The sequence below is a fragment of a genome, unplaced genomic scaffold (genome assembly GCF_019419815.1).
Source record: "Pyrus x bretschneideri cultivar Hongxiangsu unplaced genomic scaffold, Pyrus_bretschneideri_v1 Contig265, whole genome shotgun sequence".
Classification (NCBI taxonomy): domain Eukaryota; kingdom Viridiplantae; phylum Streptophyta; class Magnoliopsida; order Rosales; family Rosaceae; genus Pyrus; species Pyrus x bretschneideri.
The window spans coordinates 73,886-94,921 of NW_025999574.1; the positions used below are offsets into that span (position 1 = coordinate 73,886).

The 21,036-nt window shown below is 36.8% G+C and overlaps 2 protein-coding genes across 4 annotated transcripts; one reads left to right on the forward strand and one right to left on the reverse strand.

Annotated features, from left to right (window-relative positions):
- Positions 1-6,277: 6,277 nt before the first annotated feature.
- LOC103941655 (uncharacterized protein YacP) lies at positions 6,278-13,982 on the forward strand. 2 transcript variants are annotated; one of them, XM_009351858.3, is made up of 10 exons: positions 6,278-6,544; positions 6,679-6,753; positions 6,834-6,958; positions 7,072-7,232; positions 7,900-7,969; positions 9,030-9,084; positions 11,751-11,834; positions 12,515-12,553; positions 13,323-13,369; positions 13,597-13,982. In XM_009351858.3, the coding sequence occupies exons 1-10, from the start codon at positions 6,401-6,403 to the stop codon at positions 13,700-13,702; spliced, it is 906 nt and encodes a 301-aa protein (XP_009350133.2). In that variant the 5' UTR covers positions 6,278-6,400; the 3' UTR covers positions 13,703-13,982. The 2 variants fall into 2 exon arrangements, with proteins under 2 accessions (XP_009350133.2, XP_018501607.2); XM_018646091.2 differs by lacking the exon at positions 12,515-12,553.
- A 169-nt stretch (positions 13,983-14,151) lies between these two features.
- LOC103941654 (small GTPase LIP1-like) lies at positions 14,152-19,796 on the reverse strand. Of its 2 annotated transcripts, none has more exons than XM_048587318.1 (7): positions 19,209-19,796; positions 18,357-18,448; positions 18,218-18,263; positions 17,508-17,812; positions 15,138-15,191; positions 14,928-15,058; positions 14,152-14,549 (listed from the first exon to the last, which is right to left on the reverse strand). In XM_048587318.1, the coding sequence occupies exons 1-7, from the start codon at positions 19,303-19,305 to the stop codon at positions 14,354-14,356; spliced, it is 921 nt and encodes a 306-aa protein (XP_048443275.1). In that variant the 5' UTR covers positions 19,306-19,796; the 3' UTR covers positions 14,152-14,353. The 2 variants fall into 2 exon arrangements, with proteins under 2 accessions (XP_048443275.1, XP_048443274.1); XM_048587317.1 differs by having other exon boundaries at positions 18,122-18,263; positions 19,209-19,784.
- Positions 19,797-21,036: the final 1,240 nt, after the last annotated feature.

A 21,036-nucleotide genomic window follows, 5' to 3' on the forward strand; every position in this document is an offset into this window, starting at 1 on the left:
GAATCATGTATGTTCATTGTATATCGTGCAGTCAGAAATCATTTTAAATATTTTTATTTAAAAATAAACATAAACAATACTTGACAAAAACTGACCGCACGATGTACGATGAAGGAACACGATTCATGGATCCCCAGGATCTTCACCAAAAGGATCTGGAGAATATGCTGTTAGAGGTTGGAGAATTCATTCAAGGCTTGCGCTGAACCTAAGACAGGAATCACAGCTTGGTTGTCGACTATGGAAGTAATCTTTGCTTTAGATTTCTAATTTTTTTTTTTCAATATATGGTGTCTCTTGCTTTGAGACACAAGGTTTGGTAGTTTAGGTTTATATGTTCTGGCCAAGTCCCTATCTTCCTATTAGTAGAGAAAGTAAAATTCTACTTTATATATATAGACACACACACACACACACACACACACACACACACACACACACACACACACACACACACACATATATATACCCTAATCATGTTCACTGCCATCTTCGATGCTTCTCTTTGTTGGCTACGTAACCACCATTGGAACTAAGCTCAAAAGTCTCAAAACAAGAGACCCCTGTTAAAACCCCAAACCTAAGTCTCGAAACAAGAAACCTGATCCCGTTACAACCCAAAACCAAAAAAGCAAAACAAATGTGGGGCCCACTCCACATCAAACTTCAACGATCCGAACCGTCTTTTTTTAAAGTCTCGATTCATAGATCTTCCTTGCAAAATTTTATTTCAATCCAAAACTATTTTCCTATTTAATGATGAAGATAAAATTTCATTGTTTCTTATATAACAAAGTGTTCGTTAATTTCTTTGAACTTAATTAGATGTCTTAAACATTTTTTATTTGGCTAGATCATCCTTGTAAAATATTAGCCAAATCGAAAATGTTTAAGACATCTAATTGGGTTCAAAGAAATGAAGGAATACGTTGTTATATAAGAAACAATGAAATTTGATCTTGATAATTAAATAGGCAAATGGTTTTAGATAGAATTGAATTTTTGCGAGGATGATTTATGAATCGAGACTTACAAAATGAATGGTTTGGATCGTTGAATCAAGACTTACAAAGTGGGCCCCACACCTATATATATATATATATAATAGGATCAAGGGACAAACATTTGGATAAATATTTTTACACTTGTCTGTAACCTTTAGATTTTATAACATTTAACGGTCTTGATTAAGAGAGATGTGGAAACTTTTATACATTGAATGACTTGGATGATGATGTGGAATAGAATTAACAATAAATAAAAATAAAACTAAGCCCAGATCTGTAAGGATAGAACAAGCCCAGATCTGTAATACCCTTAAGGTAGCGGAAAATGTCTTTAACACCAGTCCAATGTCTGCGTGTTGGTGCATTATTGTATCTTGCCAAAAGATTAATAGCGAATGAGATGTCGGGTCTAGTGCAATGAGCTAAGTACAATAAAGCGCCTATCACACTTAGATAAGGAACTTTAGTCTCAAAAATCTCTTGATCATCCTCATTCGGACGGAAGGGATCCTTATTTTGCATCTAGTGATCGAACGACCATAAGAGTACTCAAAGGCTTTATTGTATCCTTGTTAAAGCAGCAAAACACATTCTAGGTGCAGTTCGATTAATGTACTAAGATTCCATCTGAACGATGCTCTATCTTGGGATCGAGACAGTATCGAGTATTTCCTAGATCTTTCATCTCAAATTTAAACTTCAAGTGCACAGCAGTTCTCGCAAGCTCTTCAGGAGTTCCAATGAGGTTCATGTCATCGATATAAATTGCAACAATCACAAAACTGGAATGTGACTACTTAATGAACATGCAATGGCATAGTTCGCTGTTCAGATATCCCTAACTAGTCAAATACTCACTCAAGCGGTTATACCATTCTTTCAGATTGCTTCAAACCGTAAAGTGAACGCTTCAGTCGAATTGAGAGTGTGTTTCAAGGTTTGGAAATATTTGATCCAATCAATGTAAGTCCTTTGGGAACTTTCATATAGATTTTCGTATCAAGATCCCTATAAAGATATGCAGTTGCTATGTCCATCAGCTGCATACTCAGTTTTTCAGAAACTACCAAACTGTTAAGGTAGTGAAACGTAATCACATCCATAACGGGTGAATAAATTTCATCATAGTCAATCCTAAAGCATTGTGAGAAGCCTCGTGCAATAAGATGAGCTTTGTAATGTACAATTTCGTTCTTCTCATTACGCTTCCGAACGAAAACCGACTTATAGCCAACGGGCTTCACATGTAGAGGAGTAGGAGCCACAGGTCCAAACACCTTACGTTTCACAAGAAAATCGAGTTCGACTTGGATTGCTTGTTTCTAGTTTGACCAATTGGTTCTACATCAACATTCATTAACAGAACAAGGTTCAATGTCATCGCTCAACATGATCAGCCAAAGTGGCATCTCGGGTTTCTAGGAGTGAAGTCCGTCTTACATTTGGTACATCCATCTTTGCAGGAACATTCGCAGCTGGAATATGTGATCTTGTCACTCGTGCTAGATCGGTGAAAGTATTTGGCTTGCTTTGAGCTATGCTCTGAAGATCTAATATGCGCTGCACTTCAATCTCAGACTGAGCGATGCGGGGATCTAAATGAGACAAAGTGGGAGTCGTCCACGATAATTCGTGTCGTTCATCAAGAATGTTGACGTTCTTATCTCCTTCTAACGACAGGAAGATTGTCTTATAGAAGTGAGAATCCGTGAAACGAACGGTAAACAGATTACCTGTCAAAGGTTCTAAGTAACAAATAATCAAAGGAGATTCATATCCGATATAGATTCCTATCTTTTGATGAGGCCCCATTTTGTACGTAAGGGCAGCGAAATCGGCACATAAATCACAAAACCAAAAATGCGTAGATGTGATATGTTGGTTTCGTATCTGGTAACCAACTAAAAGACGCTATATGGTTGGGTCGTAACAGGCCTCAGGCAGACCAACATGGTTGTGTGCAATTTTGCATGGCCTCAAGCAGCGATTGGGGGCTTAGTACGTATGACCAACGATTTGGGAGCTTGGTACGTATGACCAATGATCGAGCAATCATTTGTAAGCGCTTAATGAATACCTCTGCCAGGTCATTTTGGGTGTGAACATAGGGTACATGATGTTCAATTTAACCCTAATCGACATGCAATAGTCATCAAAAGTTTTAGATGTGAATTCTCTAGCATTATCCAATCAAATAGATTTGATCGGATAATTAGGGTGGTAAGCCCTAACTTTGTTAATTTGAGCCACCATTGTGGAGAAGGCAACGTTCTTTGTGGACAACAAGCACACGTGTGACCAACTGTGGAAGCGTCAACCAATACAATAAAATACCTAAATGGTCCGTAGGGAGGGTGAATCAGTCCATAAATGTCCCTCTAAATCCTTTATAGAAAAATAGAAGGGTTCGAATGAATCTTATCATAAGAAGGCTTAATAATAAGCTTTCCCATAGAATAGGTTTGACATGCAATTCCTTGTATCGAACCTAAACTTCGGGTTAGTGGATGCCCATGTGATGATTTGAGGATACAGCGTATCGTGTTTGTCCAAGGTGTCCCAAACGATGATGCTAAAATGTAATTTCGTGCGTGGTCCCTGAGGTAGGGCCGACCACATAGTGGCTTTCTATAGGGTGTATGGTTGTAGTGTACATACCACTCGTGATACGCTCCATCTTATTTAGAATACGCTTCTGGCCATATTCATAGGAAGTGATGCATATAAATTTAACTTTATTTTCTCCATATGTCTCAGCGTGGTAGTTATTGTCTAATTATTGTCTCAAATATCTTTAATGCTCAAGAACGTTCTTCTAGAACGTGGAGAATAAAGTGCCTCTTGAATTGTCAAAATAATGTCATTGAACAACATTATATGAGCCTTTCCGTATCCTTCGATCAGGTTGGATGCCTGAGAGGGTTGTCAAAGGCGCATTGTTAGGTACGAAGTTAGTGAAATAGATGCGTTCACGTAAAACGGTGTGTGTGGTTGCACTATCAGCCAAATAACTAACTTTCCTACTAGTCTTACCTAGAAATAAAATTAATTGAACCGGTCACATGCATAAAAGGTTGAAAACTTAAAACCATTCAATTAATTTTTTTCGAGAAAAGTTTATGAACTTCAGGTTCATAGTACGTGCAAGCAAACGCATGTATATAAAAAAGTATGTAACAAATACATACAAGTATATCTTCGGGCCCTATAATTATAATTGAATTAATTATTTGGACTTCAAGCCAAAATTAAAGTTTGGACGAAAAAATTAAAACCTAGAAGACCTAAAAAAATAGGCAATATAATTAGTGGTCCAAAGCATTGGACCAAAGCCCTAATGGGCTTTTAAAAATCGTGAAAAAGAATGGGATCCAAGCCCAAAAATGGGCTGGAATGTCACGGGCCAAGAGTCAGGAAGCAGGCCCAAAACTGGGTAAGATTCAGTAGCCCAACGGAGGCAATGATCATGTGCTTCGCAGGCATGGATGCACCAATGTGTGGTTGTGATCCGGTGTGGCACGTTGCAGTGGAGCGCCACACAACCTTACTGGGTTGTGATCATGTGCTTCACAGTGCACTGAGACACCAGAGCCCCACGGGCAATGTCATGCAGACCGAGCCAAAGCAATGGGCCCCTGCAGGTGAACCCAAAGGATAGAAATTTATTTATTTATTTTTTTCTTCAGGCCATGAAGAAACCAAAGCCCAACTAGGCTCGGGTTTCAACCCAAGAAGACCCTATCTTTGTTGGGTATGGTCACCTGAGAAGAAGGCCGGCGTTGCCATTTTAGGCAGCTATGTTTTGGTTAAAGAACTCGGAGCGAGTCATGAGTTTGACGTGGAACCTCAATGGTGTGACGAAGAAAGAAAAATCTTGATGTCCATAAACCAAAAATGCTCAAATTCGAATTTGGGTTTTCGAAATTCATGGAGATTCTTAAGAATCTTGGCCAAAATCATGGTCGGTGACGACTGCAGGTCATCGGAGATAGCTACCATGATGGCCGGGCATAGCTGCAGCCCATGCCTGTGACGTTGTGAAACGCGTTAGGATTTTGGACACGTGGACGACGTCCAAACGACATCGTGGGTTTGGGTTCTAAAGGCTTCGAGCTCTTGGCTCTGGCTTAAGCTTGGGGGTCTGCGGTGCGGCTCGAGGCTGCTGTACAATGTGGGTTCTAAAACCCTAATTTTCAATTTTTTTTTGTTCAATTTAATTCAATTGAATTCATGCATAATCAAACTATACAATTAATGCATGGGCAGATATTCAATATGATTCTGAGCAATATCAATTCACATAATTCAACAATTATGAATATAATGCATATACAATTCATGTAGAATCTAAAATTCGAAAAACATAAAGTTGGGTCATGCATTATGATGAATGTTCAGGCTATCAGGGTTGTAAAAATATCAAGATAAAAACCGTTGTTTTGGAAGAACCTGATTACATGATGATATTGATGAACTGGTTTGATGCATAAAATTTTTCTTCAATTTCGGCTTTTCATCTCCAAAGCTTGAATCATGTTTAATACAAACATTTTAAATTGAATCAATAAAAGCATATGAATCAATAAAATCAAAATTTAATCAATTAAAAATAATTGAAACGTAATACTCCCTGATTGAAGATGAATAATTTTCACGTTAGATTCCTAAACGCAGTGGTAGGAGCGTGTTGTTAACGTGTTGTGACTTATTTTATCTGACAGGGAGAGAGAGGGTCGGCGACACAGAGAGAGAATAGAGAGAGATGCGTTCGTAGGGTTGTGTAGATGATGTGTTATTCCCCTAGGCAGAGCCTTTATTTATAGTAATAAGGGAGGGAAGAATCCTTCTCCTTCAAGAAATACAAATTATAATAGGGAAGAATAATTATTATCAAATCTAATATAGAATTTATATAATCACACTTAAATACAAAGTTTATAATAAAAAATATTTTTTGAACTAAATTTCAAAAATTATATCTTAAAAAAAGTATTTCAAATGTTTTTAATATTCAAACATTTTCACCGATGCACTTTTAGTCGTTTAAAAAAGTGTTTATCCGTGAAAAAAGAAACAAACTGATAACTTTCGAGCAAGCTAATCGGTGAAAAAGATTCAACAAATTATGGGCGGAGGAAGGGAAAAACAAAAATAGAAAAGAGAAAAAGAAAAGAAAAGGAAGATGCCAAGTGGATAAAGATTGGTGGCGGCTAAGGGGGCTGGATGTCGTGGGAGGTTCGGATGAAGGTGGGGAGTCTGTCTGCGTCTGGGCAGTAAAGGAAGGAAGCGAGAGAGACATTGAGAGAGAGAGAGAGAGAGAGAGAGAGAGAGTAGTGAAGAAGAAGAAGACGAGACTGGAATTTGGAGGAGCCGGGAGATTGAGAGTCCATGAAATGAAATCGGCGCCATGGTCGTCCTTAGTGTTTCAGTTGCCACGCCCACGAGGTTGCTATGGCTGTTCTTGTGCCCAGTTTCAGTTTGTTGTAATGGCCAAGGGCAAGAACAAGTCTCAACAATCATCGCCTCCTCCTCCTTTGGTATTCTCTCTCTTTCTGCATGTTTACTTGTTTCTTTGTCAAATTTTCAAAAAATGTTGTGTAATCAATCTGGCCTGGCGAATAATAAGACTGATTTATTAGTTTGAAATTGAATATTGAATAATGATTAATAGGGGTCGGAGGCGCCAACTCCTCCGAGGATTACATCAAATGTGAGGCAGAATTTACAGCTTTTAAAGTTATGGAAGGTTTGCCTACTACTATTTCTCCATTCTCATTCATCATTCATTTGGTAAATGTAAATAAACTACTTGTACTTGAACTGTAGGATTACCAAAACAGAAAGTCTAGCACACCTAAGCACTCTACTAGATACCGCCGAAAGAAGGTCCCCAAGGAACAGCTTTCCCAAGACCCTGACCTCTACCGCGATCCAACCACCACCCTCTATTAGTACTACTACCACCACCACCACCCACTCTCTGCTTTCTTCTCTCATTCATCCCTCCTCTCCCCCTTTAAGCTTCTTCCAAAGCTCACCTATATTTTGTTTTTCCTTTTCACAGTACTAACCAGGGTTGGGACATTGCTGTGCCCGTCTTGCTTGTTGATGGATATAACGTCTGCGGTTACTGGGCCAAGCTCAAGAAGCATTGTATAAATGGGAGACTTGATGTTGCTCGCCAAAAGTTAATCGATGAACTTGTTACTTTCAGCATGCTAAGAGGTTTGCACTTTCTTTCTACCTATTCAATAAACATTCTCTGGATTTAGGAAGCTTGAGCCATTTTTCATAGACTGCTGTCAAATGTTTTCTTTAAGAAATAAGGGTGGAAACAAGAACACAAAGGCCGAGCTGTGTGTTGTTTTGTCTTTAGTAACTACATGGTGTTTGTGAGTACGTTTTGTAATTGAGTGAGAAAAAAGCTAGAGCTTTGTTGGGTTGCTCGGTACTGGCAGATTTTCAGAACATCTGGGTGGAGGTTTGTAGAAGAGTTTTCAGGACCGAGAAGATGAAATCTGGGACCAAGTTAGATACTAGCGTCTCTTTGGGCATCAGTTTCAGCTGAGCTTGGGGAAATCTCTCTCTTTTTTAATGATGGACGTATTAGCTACCGTGATATGAGTTTAAATTTTGAGTTGTGGTTTTTCTAACTTAGCTTCATTGAGAGGTATGGTTGTTTACTTTAGGTTCTATATTCAGGGTTTAGCTGTAATAGCAAGTTTTTCTGTAGTATCATATTTGTAAGAAATATTGTATGGTAACGTTCTGCAGGGCTCATGTTATGTGTGCCATGTTAAATTATTTCAATGAAATGGCTTTCCTGAAGTCCTTTGTCTTTTGTATATCTGAATTTCCATAACTCACCTATTTATTTCTGGAACATTTACAGAGGTGAAAGTGGTAGCTGTATTCGATGCCATGATGTCTGGACTCCCCACACACAAGGAAGATTTTAATGGGTACAGTTTATGAACTTGGATATTGACATATTGTGATTTACTACCTAATGAAAAGCTTTTCTTTTTGCTTCAACTGTCTTTTTGTCTTTTGGTTTTTTAGGGTAAAGATGGCAGAGTAAAACTGCACCTTATCTTACTTCCCTTTTCGTGTGCATGTTCCTCATTTTGCCCACGTTCAGTATACTTGTGTTATAACTTTAAAATTTCGTTGATAAGCCTGGTGTGGACTGGCTTTAATCTTCAACATCTAGACCTCAAATGACTTGAATGCTCTGGCGTCAAGCATATGCAATGCACGCAATCTAGTGACATCGGTCACATCTTGAACATCTCAAATCTTGACTAAACCTGATGCGTGACATTTAGGATAAATACAATTAAGAGTTTTAACATGGTTTTGCAGCTGAGTTTTCAATGCGAGTTCAAAGAATCACTACTTGAAATGGTTTTCTTAAGGGAAGAATTTCCTTTTTGTTTTCTTTGTATCCAACAAATCATTTTTGGTGGCATTGTTCTTACAAACAAGGTCAGATTATATCGAAGATCGAAAATAATATTTTTTTTTTCCAAATAACTCTTGTGCCTCTTTAACAGTTTTCATTTTATGGGCCCCGTCTAAGGACATTTTGAATCAGATAACAGGAGATTCAGGAACACATTCACAAACCAAATTCACAAACATTTTTTTATGCTGCCTCTCTAGACACCTTAAGAGATTAACCTTTTTTTTGGTGAACTTCTGCTGCTAGGTGAAATAGCTAACCTTTTTTTTTAGTGAACTTTTGCTGATAGGTGAAATAGGTTTCTGTTTTCTGATTCTCCAGAGACGTTTCCCTCTTATATTTATTATTTGGTGGGAGAATAGGTGTATTAGTTACTATATTGTTCTACAATTGGTCAAGGTCATACTAAATGGGAAGTTTGACTTCTTGAAACATCGTTGTTTAACTTAAACAGAAATGTTACACTCAGCAGTTAGTTTATATATTTGTTTAAGTCCCCTTGGCACTATATAAATTCATATAAGGAATTGTGATCCTAAGAATTCATAATGTTGCAGTGTTGATGTAGTATACTCAGGTGAAACCTGTGCTGATGCGTGGATTGAGAAAGAGGTGAGGAATAACTTGAAGCTGAAACCAACTTTAGAATTTTTCTCACTTTGAAAGTAAAAGAAAAATGTTTGTTTGCTTAACTGATTTGAGTTTGCGGTTCCTATTTTGTGGGTAACACAAAATCCTATGCTTGCTTATTTTTCATTTGAACTAGGGCACCCATCTTTTATTAAGAGATAAAATATGTGATGCAGGACAGAGAGATGTTGTAGGCTCGAATATCTAAGCTAATAAGGATCTTTCAGCTTGGTATATAACTATATATTAGAGTTACTTGACTAGCTAGGTATTTTTTTGCAAGTTTTTTATGGCAGTAAGGATTGCGGTGAAAGATTTAAAGTGAAGGGTCAAAGGTCAGAAATTAATGTTTTAAAAGGCTCGCCTCATGGCGCGCCTAGGCACCCTCTGAGGCTGGGCGTGAGGGTTGCCGCCTCTGTTTTGAGGGAGTGGGCGGAAGGCGTCGCTGGAGCCACCTAGGTGGTGGAGGCGCGCCTCAGGGCGTCCAGGCTTCTGTTTGGCTGCTTTTTTAATATTATGTTATATTATATTTTTATTTTTTTTTAAACTCCCAAACCCAAATTTTAGGTAGCGTTTTAACTGCCTCACACCTCTTCCTTGCACTATCGTCTGTTAGCCTTTTTTTTTTTTTTTTTTTTTCCTTTCTGATTTTTATGTTTTTATATAATGGATGTGTGTGCTATCTGCATGCATTGTTATATGTGTGCTCGTTGTGCTTTTTATCCTCTATTTTATATATATACATATATATAATATATATATATATATAAAATATAATATATGTATATATATGTGTGTGCTCAGGGTGATTATTGACTAATTATCTTCGTTTTTTAAATATAATATATGTGTATGCTTAGTGTATATATTAAAAAATTTAGGTCCTGTGAGGCTTCACCTCACGCCTCACGCCTAGGCCAGGCTATCCCTTGGACGCCTCGCCCACGCCTCACGCTTTAATTACAAAGAAAAAAAGGAACCCAGGTCAAGGGTGCTGTCTTTGGCTCCCCAAACAACAGTAATTTTGTTGTTTTAGAAGCAAGAAGTCACTGTTAAGGGAAATGTGGCTAGGTTTTGGTGTTTAGGGAAATCGGGCCTTAGTATATTAAACACATCTATTACACAAAGCTTGGTGGCAAAAGTAGAATGGAAAAGAAAGACTGCTCAACGACTCCATCATTTTCTTTTGTTTGATTAATACATGAGAGTGCTAAAGAAAACAAAATGTGTGAAATATTTTATATTGCGACGATTGTTTTCAACATCGCTATGAGCAGTTATTAGAAATTTAGCTTAATGATTGATTATTGGCTTATAATAGCTTAAAATTAGGTCTAGTTTGTAGAGTTGGTTACCATAGGAACTTATGTCCTAGGGTTTTATGTAAATTGTGTTTAATCATTTCATTTCAGTATGCAACTCGATGTTCTTCATCTCCCTTTCTAAAGTTCTTTTTCAAAATGGTATGCAAGAATCTGCTCCTGGGACCTAAACCAACTGTTATGGGGTATATTATAGATGATTATACTGGCTGCAAGCTTAGATGGTTGGTTAACAGTCTGTGGAGTTGATTACGAAATTCAGGTCTAATTTCTGGAGTTGGTACAAGTGCAATTTTATGTAAATTTTTGTGCTCCTTTCATTTGAATATGAAGTATAATGATTTTCTTCCCCCTTTCTAAAGTTTCTTCTCAACAACCAGGAATAACCAGAGTGCCCTATATTTGATTAAATCCCTCCTTAATGGAGGACAACTATCATATGCAAAGTATTTATCTAGGAAAGAAAGAGGTTTTTTTCTAATGTAGTTGGCAGTATAATTCTCAAGTCAATGGCATTAAGAGGAGAGTGTCTAGATCTTCACTTGGGAGACTATTAAAGGAGCTTTGGAAATCATTCTAGTCATCCGCAACTAAGAATCTAGAGTCACGAATGGGGGACTGGGTTCTTCTTAGGAATTTGAGAAAGGTGTACGAAGAGTGCGGAATTTGGTACAAAGTTTGAGTCAGGGATTAACTCTTGAGTAGATTACTCATAGTTGTTTCACTCTTTCTTACAGTGAAGTCAGATACTCTTCTTGGACGTAGGCAGGATTTTCCCAAGTCACATAAAATTTTGTGCATTTTTGTGATTCTTTATGTTGGCTCTATTATTTTTATCATGACTAGGGTCATCATAAACATTTTTGTTATGGTAAGACTATCACAAAAATATAATATTTGTTGAAGGGCTTGATGGAGAAATATAAGGGCATCAGTTTTAAGGAGAAGGTTTTTCTTATATATAAAAGGGTTATTACCATGTATAGCATCAGTGACAGGAACACGACCTTATGGGTGAAGTAGGGAAATACTCGGTTGTTGTGGCCCCAATTTCTCTTCTAATCTAAGGGTCTCATATTTCTTAAATATAACTTGGTAATCTGTAAACAAAGAGTTACATCATATATGCAGTACAAAATATTGAAATAATTTGATCTCCTGAATATCACTTCTAGTACACCACTGCATTTGTGCACTGCTTTAGGCCTGGAATGGGTTAAAAATACCGTTTTGAATTGCACTCCAGAATTTGTTTATCTGTAGTTTCTTTTCTTTTCTTTACTCTTTTTCTTGATCTGTAACTTGTGATGTTTCTGTACGCAACAGGTTGCAGCCTTAAGGGAGGATGGGTGCCCTAAAGTTTGGGTTGTGACCTCTGATCATATTCAGCAGCATGCAGCACATGGAGCAGTATGTGTTCTCATAACCCTGCATAAATGAGATTTGTTTGTTGACCTGTTTAGTAAATTTGGACTTTTATCTTTGTTAAACTATTATAGTAATCAAGGAGGTCGGATTTTAGTGCAGAAAATATAAGCATATAATATATTTGTATTTCCCTGTAAGTCCCGTTCTGGCTGCCACAAGTTTTTCTGCTTGTGCAGCATACCAATTGCAGTCAGAATCTTGAGTTTCTGGCTGGGTCTAAGTTGTGATTTACTAATCTTTTTTTAAGTATACCCCTTCATAATTCCATTATTTGCATGTTTTCTTATAAGGAAAACTAATGAGAAGGGCTTGAAAACTTTGAGTTTTAATGATAAGGACAAAATAAAGGGTAAAGTGAATAGTACCATGATTGACTTTTTAGTGTAAAAATGTGGTTTTTCGTTAAAGTAAACGGTACCATGGGCTTGTTGTTAAAACTCCCTTTCTTATACTAGTAATATTGTTCCATGATTGAGTACAGCACTCTTGCAACCTCATTCTTTTTATTTTTATCTTTAAAAAAAAAAAAGAGAATTATTATTTCATGCCTCGAAGCGTATTATCTGATCTTTCTCCTATGTTTCTTGGTCACTCATAAGAACTAGTCGTGAATAAGAATCTATGTGATCATTTATACAGCCTTATCTTTTATTATCTTTTAGGGGGCTTTCATTTGGAGTTGCAAGGCATTGATTTCAGAGGTGATTATTTTTAATCCAATGATGTCCAATAGTCTTCTAAACTATTGTCCTAATATCCACATGTTAGTAACTGTTAGATTTATTCAGAACACGCCTTAGTGTGTAATTGTCAGAGTGGAATGATTTATGAGTTTCTTTAGATTTGTAATCCCTATTATCATGTTATGCATTTGTACTGTCTCATTGTTTTATGTGTTTGGTTGTTCAACTTCAATTCATGTGTATAGTCAAAATATATCATCTGCAAGACTGCAACACATGTGAGCCATTTTTTAAGGGTTTTTTCCCACTTAAACACCCCTTTAGATGACTTAGGGTAGGAATTCAGTTGACTAAAGCTATTGGGACATGTCTTCTGTATGCTTGAATAACAAAATTTTTACTCCAAGTTGTCTAGGGGTCTGAGAGTGGGGAGAACATACTTGAAACAGTGCTCAAATGCGCAATACACGATGAGTTTTTGATGGAATTTTTAGCAGAAATTGATAGAGGTGGTGCATCTACACTAGAATTTGGGTTGGTAAACGGGCAAGATTTTTTTGTTTGGGTAGTATTTGCGCACACCCCTAATACTCTAAGTGGCGTTTGTGCAAATTTTCCTTGAAAAATAAATGCGATACACAAAATATTTTTAAATCTTAATGTTGTATGAACTATGTTAAACGGGATGAGAGAATGCGTAGGGCTAGAGTGCCTATAATATGACGTATGAATCTCCCTATTGATGTACCACTGTTTGTGTTGATGCAAATTCATTTCTTTTGTATAGATTAAAGCATCACAGAAGGAGTTTGAAAGGATGCTTGAAGAACATAGGTTAGTTGTATTTCATATGAAACTTGGCATGTTAATGAAACTTTTCTGAGGATTTGAGGAAGATACTGAGTGTCATGTTCTTGCCTTTTTTCTTTTTTCTTTTTTTTTTTTTTTTTTTTTTTTTTTTTTTTTTTTTTTAACGGAATGTCCTACTGTTTGCTGGTCAGCAAAGAGAAAATGTCAGTTTGATTCCAATGATAAATGATTTCTCATTTACCTTAAAACAGGTCTACATCTTTTCAAGGGAGGTTATTAAAACACAATCTTGATTCGGAAGTTGTTGACGCTCTGAAGGATCTTAGGAGGAAGTTGTCTGAAACTGAATCGAAGTAGTTGATCAGGTTTTGTTTCAGTTCAAGCTCTCAAGTATCTACGAAAGATGTTACGTGATGCTTATGCTGTACACAATTATAGGATGATGTGCCGGTGTTATACATCAAATTGTGGTACAAATCAAGAGTGTACCTGGCCATAGAAGATTTATGTAGGTTATGCCAGTGGAAGGGGAGGGCTTCCGTATGTTTTCAATTAGTACCATGTAATATAAAGACTCGAACAAAAAAATGAGTTCTCTCATATCAATGAAATAATAATAAGTTCAAGTTAAAGAAAACAAAAGGTATGTTTAAATTGGGTGACGTGTGAGTGATGTGTGCAAAATATATGTGATATGTTTCATTGTATCTTACCAGCCAGTTAAAGAGAATTTCGAAAAGAAAAGATGACAAAAATGTCTCCAACACTAAATAATTGACAAGAATTTGCAAAGAAAGAGAACTTGATGAAAAGAATTGCCTGTACTTCTCAGGTCGATGAATCAATCAATACACACTAAACCATAAACAAAAGCCGCTTCCAATGAAAACCTATAGAGTAAAAGAATCAATGGAGGAGTTACAACTGAAACAAATGGGACGAACTTTGGCCACATGCACAAGAGTCACTCATGCAAACAATAATCACATTAACCAGAGGCAATGACAATTACACATTAATATCGGGGCGCTTTGATCTGGCTGCACTGCTGATTTCTGAGTAACTAGTATGGGAAAACCTAGGAAGGCTGTAGTTTTCAGAAACCAAAACTGGTTGCTGAGGATAAAGCGTGGGAGGTGGCGTCAGATTGCGTTGCGCTGGAAGAGGAGGGAGCATGTTGTACTTGTAAGGGTCAGCACGCAAGCTGCCAACAGAGAACACTTGGTAAGAAACATCACTCGTCCAGACAGTAAAAAAAAAGTCTATTGTGAGGAGAGATGATGGTGAACAAACCATTACAGATTAGTATTCAAAACATCATGACTTGTGTTGGCATATAACTGGCATGCCCATTGATATAGATTAGTATTCTAAACAGTTATAGATGAAATGATGAAGAAACAATTATAGATTAGGACCCACAACAATTACGCATCTGAACACCAAAACGCAATCAATTGCCGTTTACATTTTATAACATGAAAACCATCTCACTTGTGATCCAGCATACCCGCCATAAATTATTTAACGATGATGATAAATGAAGCAAGTTGGGGAGAACAATGTAACTGGCTGAACCTACCTGGCATTCCTGTAGGAATGATCCTCATCACTCCAATTTTCATCTAGAGTCTGTGCAGGTCTTTGTACTGGTGAACTAGACCATGGATTCTGTGCAGGTAAATCATCGGAAAAATATCTTCTTCTGATCAACTGAAACAACCGAGACAAAAGTTGGATATCTTTCGTAAGGCAAAAAGAAAAAGCTAACAGCAAGGGCATGAATACAGACCGTACGGAAAAATTTCATCACAGCTTCCTTGTCATATCTTGCTTCTTTGGCAGCCTGTCGATGTTTAATAGACCAACATATATTAGAATGTAGAATAACTACAGCTATAATAAATGGATTAACAACCATTTGTAATTCTACATTACCAACGATTCCTCAACGTGACAATCATATTCCCCATCAAGAATTAAACCTTTTCTTTTGTGGACAGAAAACAATGACTTCGTTGATTCATGAGAACAGATCCACAATCTAGTCAAAATAATAAGTTTGGCCTATTACATCCAAGAATTGACCTTCTCTCTAACCCCAGAGCACCAAACTTAAGACCAATTTATAGATGCGTTTTATAAATGAAAACATTTTCTGCGGGATTTTGGAACCAATTTAGAATAACATAAGCAACCTCATTCCCAAGTAAATGACATGTAAATAGGACAGAAAAGAATAAGAATCCTATTCTGACCTTGCAACCCAAGCATCTTTGTGGAAAAACCTATTCAAGTACAAGTACCTACCCATTTCCATATGTTATCTCCTCTTCTCTTATTAAAAAAAGAACAAAAGGTGATCTAATAACATCTACCAAATGTCATGGATACAACTACCAACCAAAAATGAATTCTTACACGTGCAGAAAATGAATTCTTAGTGATCATAGACATCTACCAAATGTCATGGCTGAACCTACGGTGTTCTCTCTTATATGGTGAATTTGGACCACTTATGCAGGAAAGTATCAACTTGAGCAATGACCCATATTCACAATCTATAAACATAAGCAGCCAGCCTAAAAGATAACATTTTCCCCATATATATACACGAATAAAAGAAAAAAAAGCAAACTAAGTAGCAGGCAGAAGCCTTGAAGAGTAAAAAAATAAGGCCATCCCAAGCACAATAAGACTTGGGGTGTGCTATCCACACAACCCCTTGTACTTCTCACACACCCCTTGTTAATTTATGTCATTTGATCTTCTTTAATTCACTCAATCCAACAGCTACAAAATAAAAGAGTGTAGGAAGTAAAAAAGGAGGAGAGGGGGGGGGGGGGGGGGGGGGGGGGTGGTGGGGGGTGGTGTGAATATCACAGCCCTTAATATTTAAGACATAAGTACCTTACACTTTTTTGTAGCGATAAAGGCAATTCATACATGTATTCTATGTGTTATATTAAGATAATCCCTATGTTACATGATCACGTTTACTATTTAAGAGTGGTTAAATGTATTTCACATGTATTTGCAGCAGTGATCCTTGCTTCAAAATTTCCTGCGACCCTCAAAGTCGAAGGCTGGGCTGGTTCTGTGTTGTGCTACGATGGCATCTTCAGGAAGAAGACGACTGCAAAGAAGAAAATAAGAGTTTTTTTCTAAATGAGTTGGCCCAGTCCGACGTCGTTTTGGCCAAGTCTTTTTATTTTTTTTTTAAGTGACTTGGCCCAAAATGACATCATTTTGGGCAAGTCACCTTTTTTTTTTAAACCCCCCGGCAAGTCCCCCCTCTTGTTCTCCATCCTAATACCCAATTTTCCCATTGATAATTCACCCAATTCCCCAATCCTCAGTTCGCCAACTCCTCAAACCCTAAATTCTCCCCAATCCCATATTTCAATTTACCCCAATCTCATACCTCAATTTGTTTCAAAATTCAAGTAAGTTTTTTAGTATTCTGTTTACAATTTTGTTACTGGTCGGTTTGATTGTTTGTTTGATTGTTGATTAATTTGTTTTAAAAAGGATTATATTATATACATATAATTATAATACAATATATATATCAAAAACTTTAGGTCCCATGAAGCTTCGCCTCACACCTCAAGGCTTTCACCTAGGCGGGGCTATCCAAGAAACGTCTCGCCTATGCCTTCGCCTTTTAAAGCATTGATTTTCAGTGATTCGAATACACATGGTGCTATAAAAAGAAATTTAAATGGCTACTTAAAGATTTTAACATTAATAGTGAAAGGAATCGGAGTTCTTGTGATTTCCCGCTTATGTGTGTAGAATCAGGAATGAGTTGGAATCTCTTCTCTTTTATTTTAATTTTGTACCATAGAACTTAATTAAAGTTCTGTCTACTTAGGATACAACAGCTATTTGAAATACATGTAAAGTTTTCACTTTCTAGGTCATTTGGATTATTAAAGCAAAACCTCATACTAAAAATCTAATGCCATGTACCTAATGAGACAGCAAAACAAGGTCAGTTGCCTACAAACATGTCTCATATGACCACAACCATATTCATTGAATGCTAAGTTACCATATACTAATTTCATTTTCATTATTATAATGTGTACAGCGTCAATCAATAAACAAGGAAAAAAAAGGTAGGAAGGAAAGCAAGAACAAAAAACCTGCTGCTTACCGCAATAAGGCCTCCAGCACCAGGGAAACTCTCAGTCAATGGAAGTTCCTCACTGGATGGAAGCAAACCTTGTTTCTCAACCCACTGCCGAGCTACGTCAACAAGATTTCCACTGCTCCCCCTTGTACCCTCTTTTGCAGCAATATCAGCTTTGTTACCTATAACAATATACGGGACAGGAAGGCCACCAGGACCTCCAGATCCTAGAGGAGCTGAAAATGTCCCAGTTGCAGCAATCTCAGCTGCCCACTTCTGTAAGCCAGTTTTGGTCCTTCTCTGGGAGAGATCATGAACAAAGATTACACCTGCATATGAATGTCAAGTGTATCATGAGCTGAAAAATCTAAATCTGGCTGCAACATGCTGGTTCCTTTGCTTTTGATAGGAAATAAATTGCGGACGATCATATTGATCGTAACTGTATACCACCATGACTTACCACTAAAACTTTGTCAACACCTCTCATGCTTGTTTCATCATTATGCATATAGAACATGGATGCAACAAGAGATGCAAAAATTTTGTCACGGCCTTTTGCTTTTACTTATATTAACATGCATAGTATTTGCCAGGAGACTAAAATGTTTACAGAGGGAGAGAGGTCTCAAACTTGCCATTAATTTGGGAATAAAAAAGAGACCGGCATTCTTTGTATCTATCATGTCCAGACACATCCCAGAGTTCAATAAAGAAATCTCTCTCGGAATCACCTTTAATGCTGCTTGACGAGGTACCCAAGTTTCCGTACGTAGTATGCTGGACAGAAAAATGGTAAACAATTATTTAGACTTCAAGTTCAGCAATAGTTCTCAATATCCCATCAGAATCAACTTAACGGTAAATTCTCACCCTTACACCTACTGTACACCCTACTGTCTGAGGAGGACGTGTGATGGAAGAACCCTTGACAATCAGATGAACAAGAGAAGTTTTTCCAACACCTGCCAATATGCCACCAATATAAAGACAAAGTTTGATACTTATAACTGAAATTATGAGATGTAATGTACAACCAAGCAGAGATTGGATAAAGAAAATCCTCCTTGATGCATTATAAAATTGTTTTTTTACACACATTAGTGGGTGTTAACTTACAGGTTTATAGGGCTCCAATTCTGCCTACCAGTTACTAATTTGAGCAATGCATTATCATAAACATTTAAGCAATTACTCTTCTAGTAAGCTAAGATGATATAAATTTAACAATAAAGCACATAAAAATTTGAGCTTGATAAAACTACTTGAAACTAACGCATACAGAACCACTCCATGATTGAAACATTCCATGCTGGTTCAAGGTCCAAAGACGTAATATGAACTTTCTCAATCCACAAATGAAATGTGTAGATATCTATTATTCAAGTTCCTAAAATTCCATGTCGAGCGACTCTCGGGGGTCACTTAAGCCTCCGAGTTCAATTGCTTCGGCTAACTTAGCACAGTTGTACTTGTTAATCCAATTATTCTTTCATCGAACTAGTTCAGAGAGCAGCAACCACTGTGGTCAGAACTGTCCTGTCCCCAAACTCATATCTACAACAATTTGGTACGAAAGTTGTAATGAAACTTTATTCTCACTATCCATATTCTTCATCAAATTACATAGAGCAGGATCAAGAAGAAAGTAATCAATCAGAATTGGGAAAACCGACGCACAAAGAAATTAAAAGAAAATCAAAAGTTAGAAAAAGAAAGAAATACCAGAGTCGCCAACAACGAGCACTCGAACCTGGCCACAAGGCGGACCGCCGCCACCGTTTTGGTCTTTGTTGTCCCTCTGACGGTCCCTCCAGAACATGTTGTCCTCCGACTCGAAGCCCTTTCGAACAAATATAGTCACCTCACCTAACCTCAGAATGAAATCTCAAGTCCCATCAAAATCAAACACGCACAAAATCCAACATTTTCTCCAAATCTCTACTTTAAATCTAAATTCCATCTTTCTTGCATCACCACCAACCCACCAAGCCCATCTCTGAACATGTCCCCAAGCCAAAACCTAGTTTCAAGTTTCACCCACAGATCCAAGTCTCTATGAAATCAAAGTAGCAACTGGATTTGGCGTAGAGTTCAAGCACTGAATGGATACAACAAGATCTGAAGTTCTGAAAAACGTGAGGTGATTGAGAGGTTAGTAATTGAACGTAATCATCCGTTTCTTTGCTTTTGCTTGTATCGTCTCTCTCTCTCTGGATTGATTCAAAAAACAATTTAATCAAAACAAGGTGGGGCAATTTAGTACCGATACAGTACGTTTGAAGATTTTGCACCAAAACACCGCCATCTCGTGAGATCTTATTTCAGGTGCAATTTAGTATTTTCAACTTCAGCTTCGGTTAGAATTTGTTTTCATACAAAAGATATATTAACATTAATCGAATGGGGAATAAACTGATTATGAGCTAGCACCAAAAAAAAAAATAAAAAGAAAAAAAATAAAAAAAAATAAAAAAAATAAAAAAATAAAAAAAAAAGAAAAAAAGAAGGGGCTACGAATCATCATTTATGAGTTTTGAATTTAAAATTTTTCTTGGGCTGAATCACTATAGATTGTAGTACTAAAAACATTTCTATTAAAAGTACGAATTGCCTTCAAATGGGCATTTTATACTTTTTTTTTTCTTAGATACAAAGCTCTTCAATTACTAAATGTAAATTATTTATCTTTGCTAAAAAATGTAAATGAGATGTATATCTATATCTTAGGACGTGGTTTTGCTAGTGATCTAGAGTAAAATAAATAAGATTTCAAATTTGCATCTTTTCTATTAAAGAATAAATTTTATTTACAACTTTCAGAAATGTAAAGTAAGATTCAAATACGATGTTTATAACTTAAATTTGCATCTTTCCATTGTCGATGCTCTAAGTAGTGGCTAAAATAATTAGTTGGCCTATAAAAAGAACATACACTATTTTTTTTTCTCTTGCAAACATATGTTTAATTACGTCGTTATTTATGTTGATTTATATAACCCAATAATCATAAATAAAGAAGAGTGATTGAGACTAATAAGTATGAACAGGGGAAAATTTTGTTTAGACCCAACTTAAGAACAAACTCTACAAAGTTAGACATTCAGCCCAAGACAAAATGGATATAGCGGAATAAACACATTCAAACTGAAGACAATAAATAAGAGAAAAAAAATGCTAAACTACAAGCCGGAGTGAAAATTGTCATGGTAAAAAATTTAAAGAAAACTAATTAAAAGCGTTTGAAAGCTTTAAGTTTTAACGATAAGGACAAAATAAATGGTAAAGTAAATAGTACCAGAATTGACTTTTAGTGTAAAAATATGATTTTTCGTTAAAATGAACGGTATTAGGAATTTTTCGTTAAAGTTTTCAAAAATTTATAGTCTCTAATTCAGTCGAGGGGGTTTTCATTTACTAGCGCGCAGGTGGTCACTCTAGAGAAAGCCGGGAGCAAGTTTGGTGCTTTGTGTTGCTGAATGCTTCCTGAGAGCAGTTCCAGCCCAAGGCATTTGGACCGGCACCAAGTGAAAAAAATAGCCTGGCACTCTGT

What these genes read in the sequence shown, in the direction of transcription:
- LOC103941655 (XM_009351858.3), top strand. Translation starts at nt 6,401, where the DNA reads ATGAAATCGGCGCCATGGTCGTCCTTAGTGTTTCAGTTGCCACGCCCA. An exon ending in CACAAGGAAGATTTTAATGG is followed by an intron (nt 7,970 to 9,029) that starts GTACAGTTTATG and finishes ATAATGTTGCAG; the next exon opens with TGTTGATGTAGTATACTCAG. An exon ending in AGGATGCTTGAAGAACATAG is followed by an intron (nt 13,370 to 13,596) that starts GTTAGTTGTATT and finishes ACCTTAAAACAG; the next exon opens with GTCTACATCTTTTCAAGGGA.
- LOC103941654 (XM_048587317.1), bottom strand. Translation starts at nt 19,305, where the DNA reads ATGTTCTGGAGGGACCGTCAGAGGGACAACAAAGACCAAAACGGTGGC. An exon ending in GCTCGTTGTTGGCGACTCTG is followed by an intron (nt 18,449 to 19,208) that starts GTATTTCTTTCT and finishes GCATATTGGCAG; the next exon opens with GTGTTGGAAAAACTTCTCTT. An exon ending in CATTCCTACAGGAATGCCAG is followed by an intron (nt 14,550 to 14,927) that starts GTAGGTTCAGCC and finishes CTCTGTTGGCAG; the next exon opens with CTTGCGTGCTGACCCTTACA.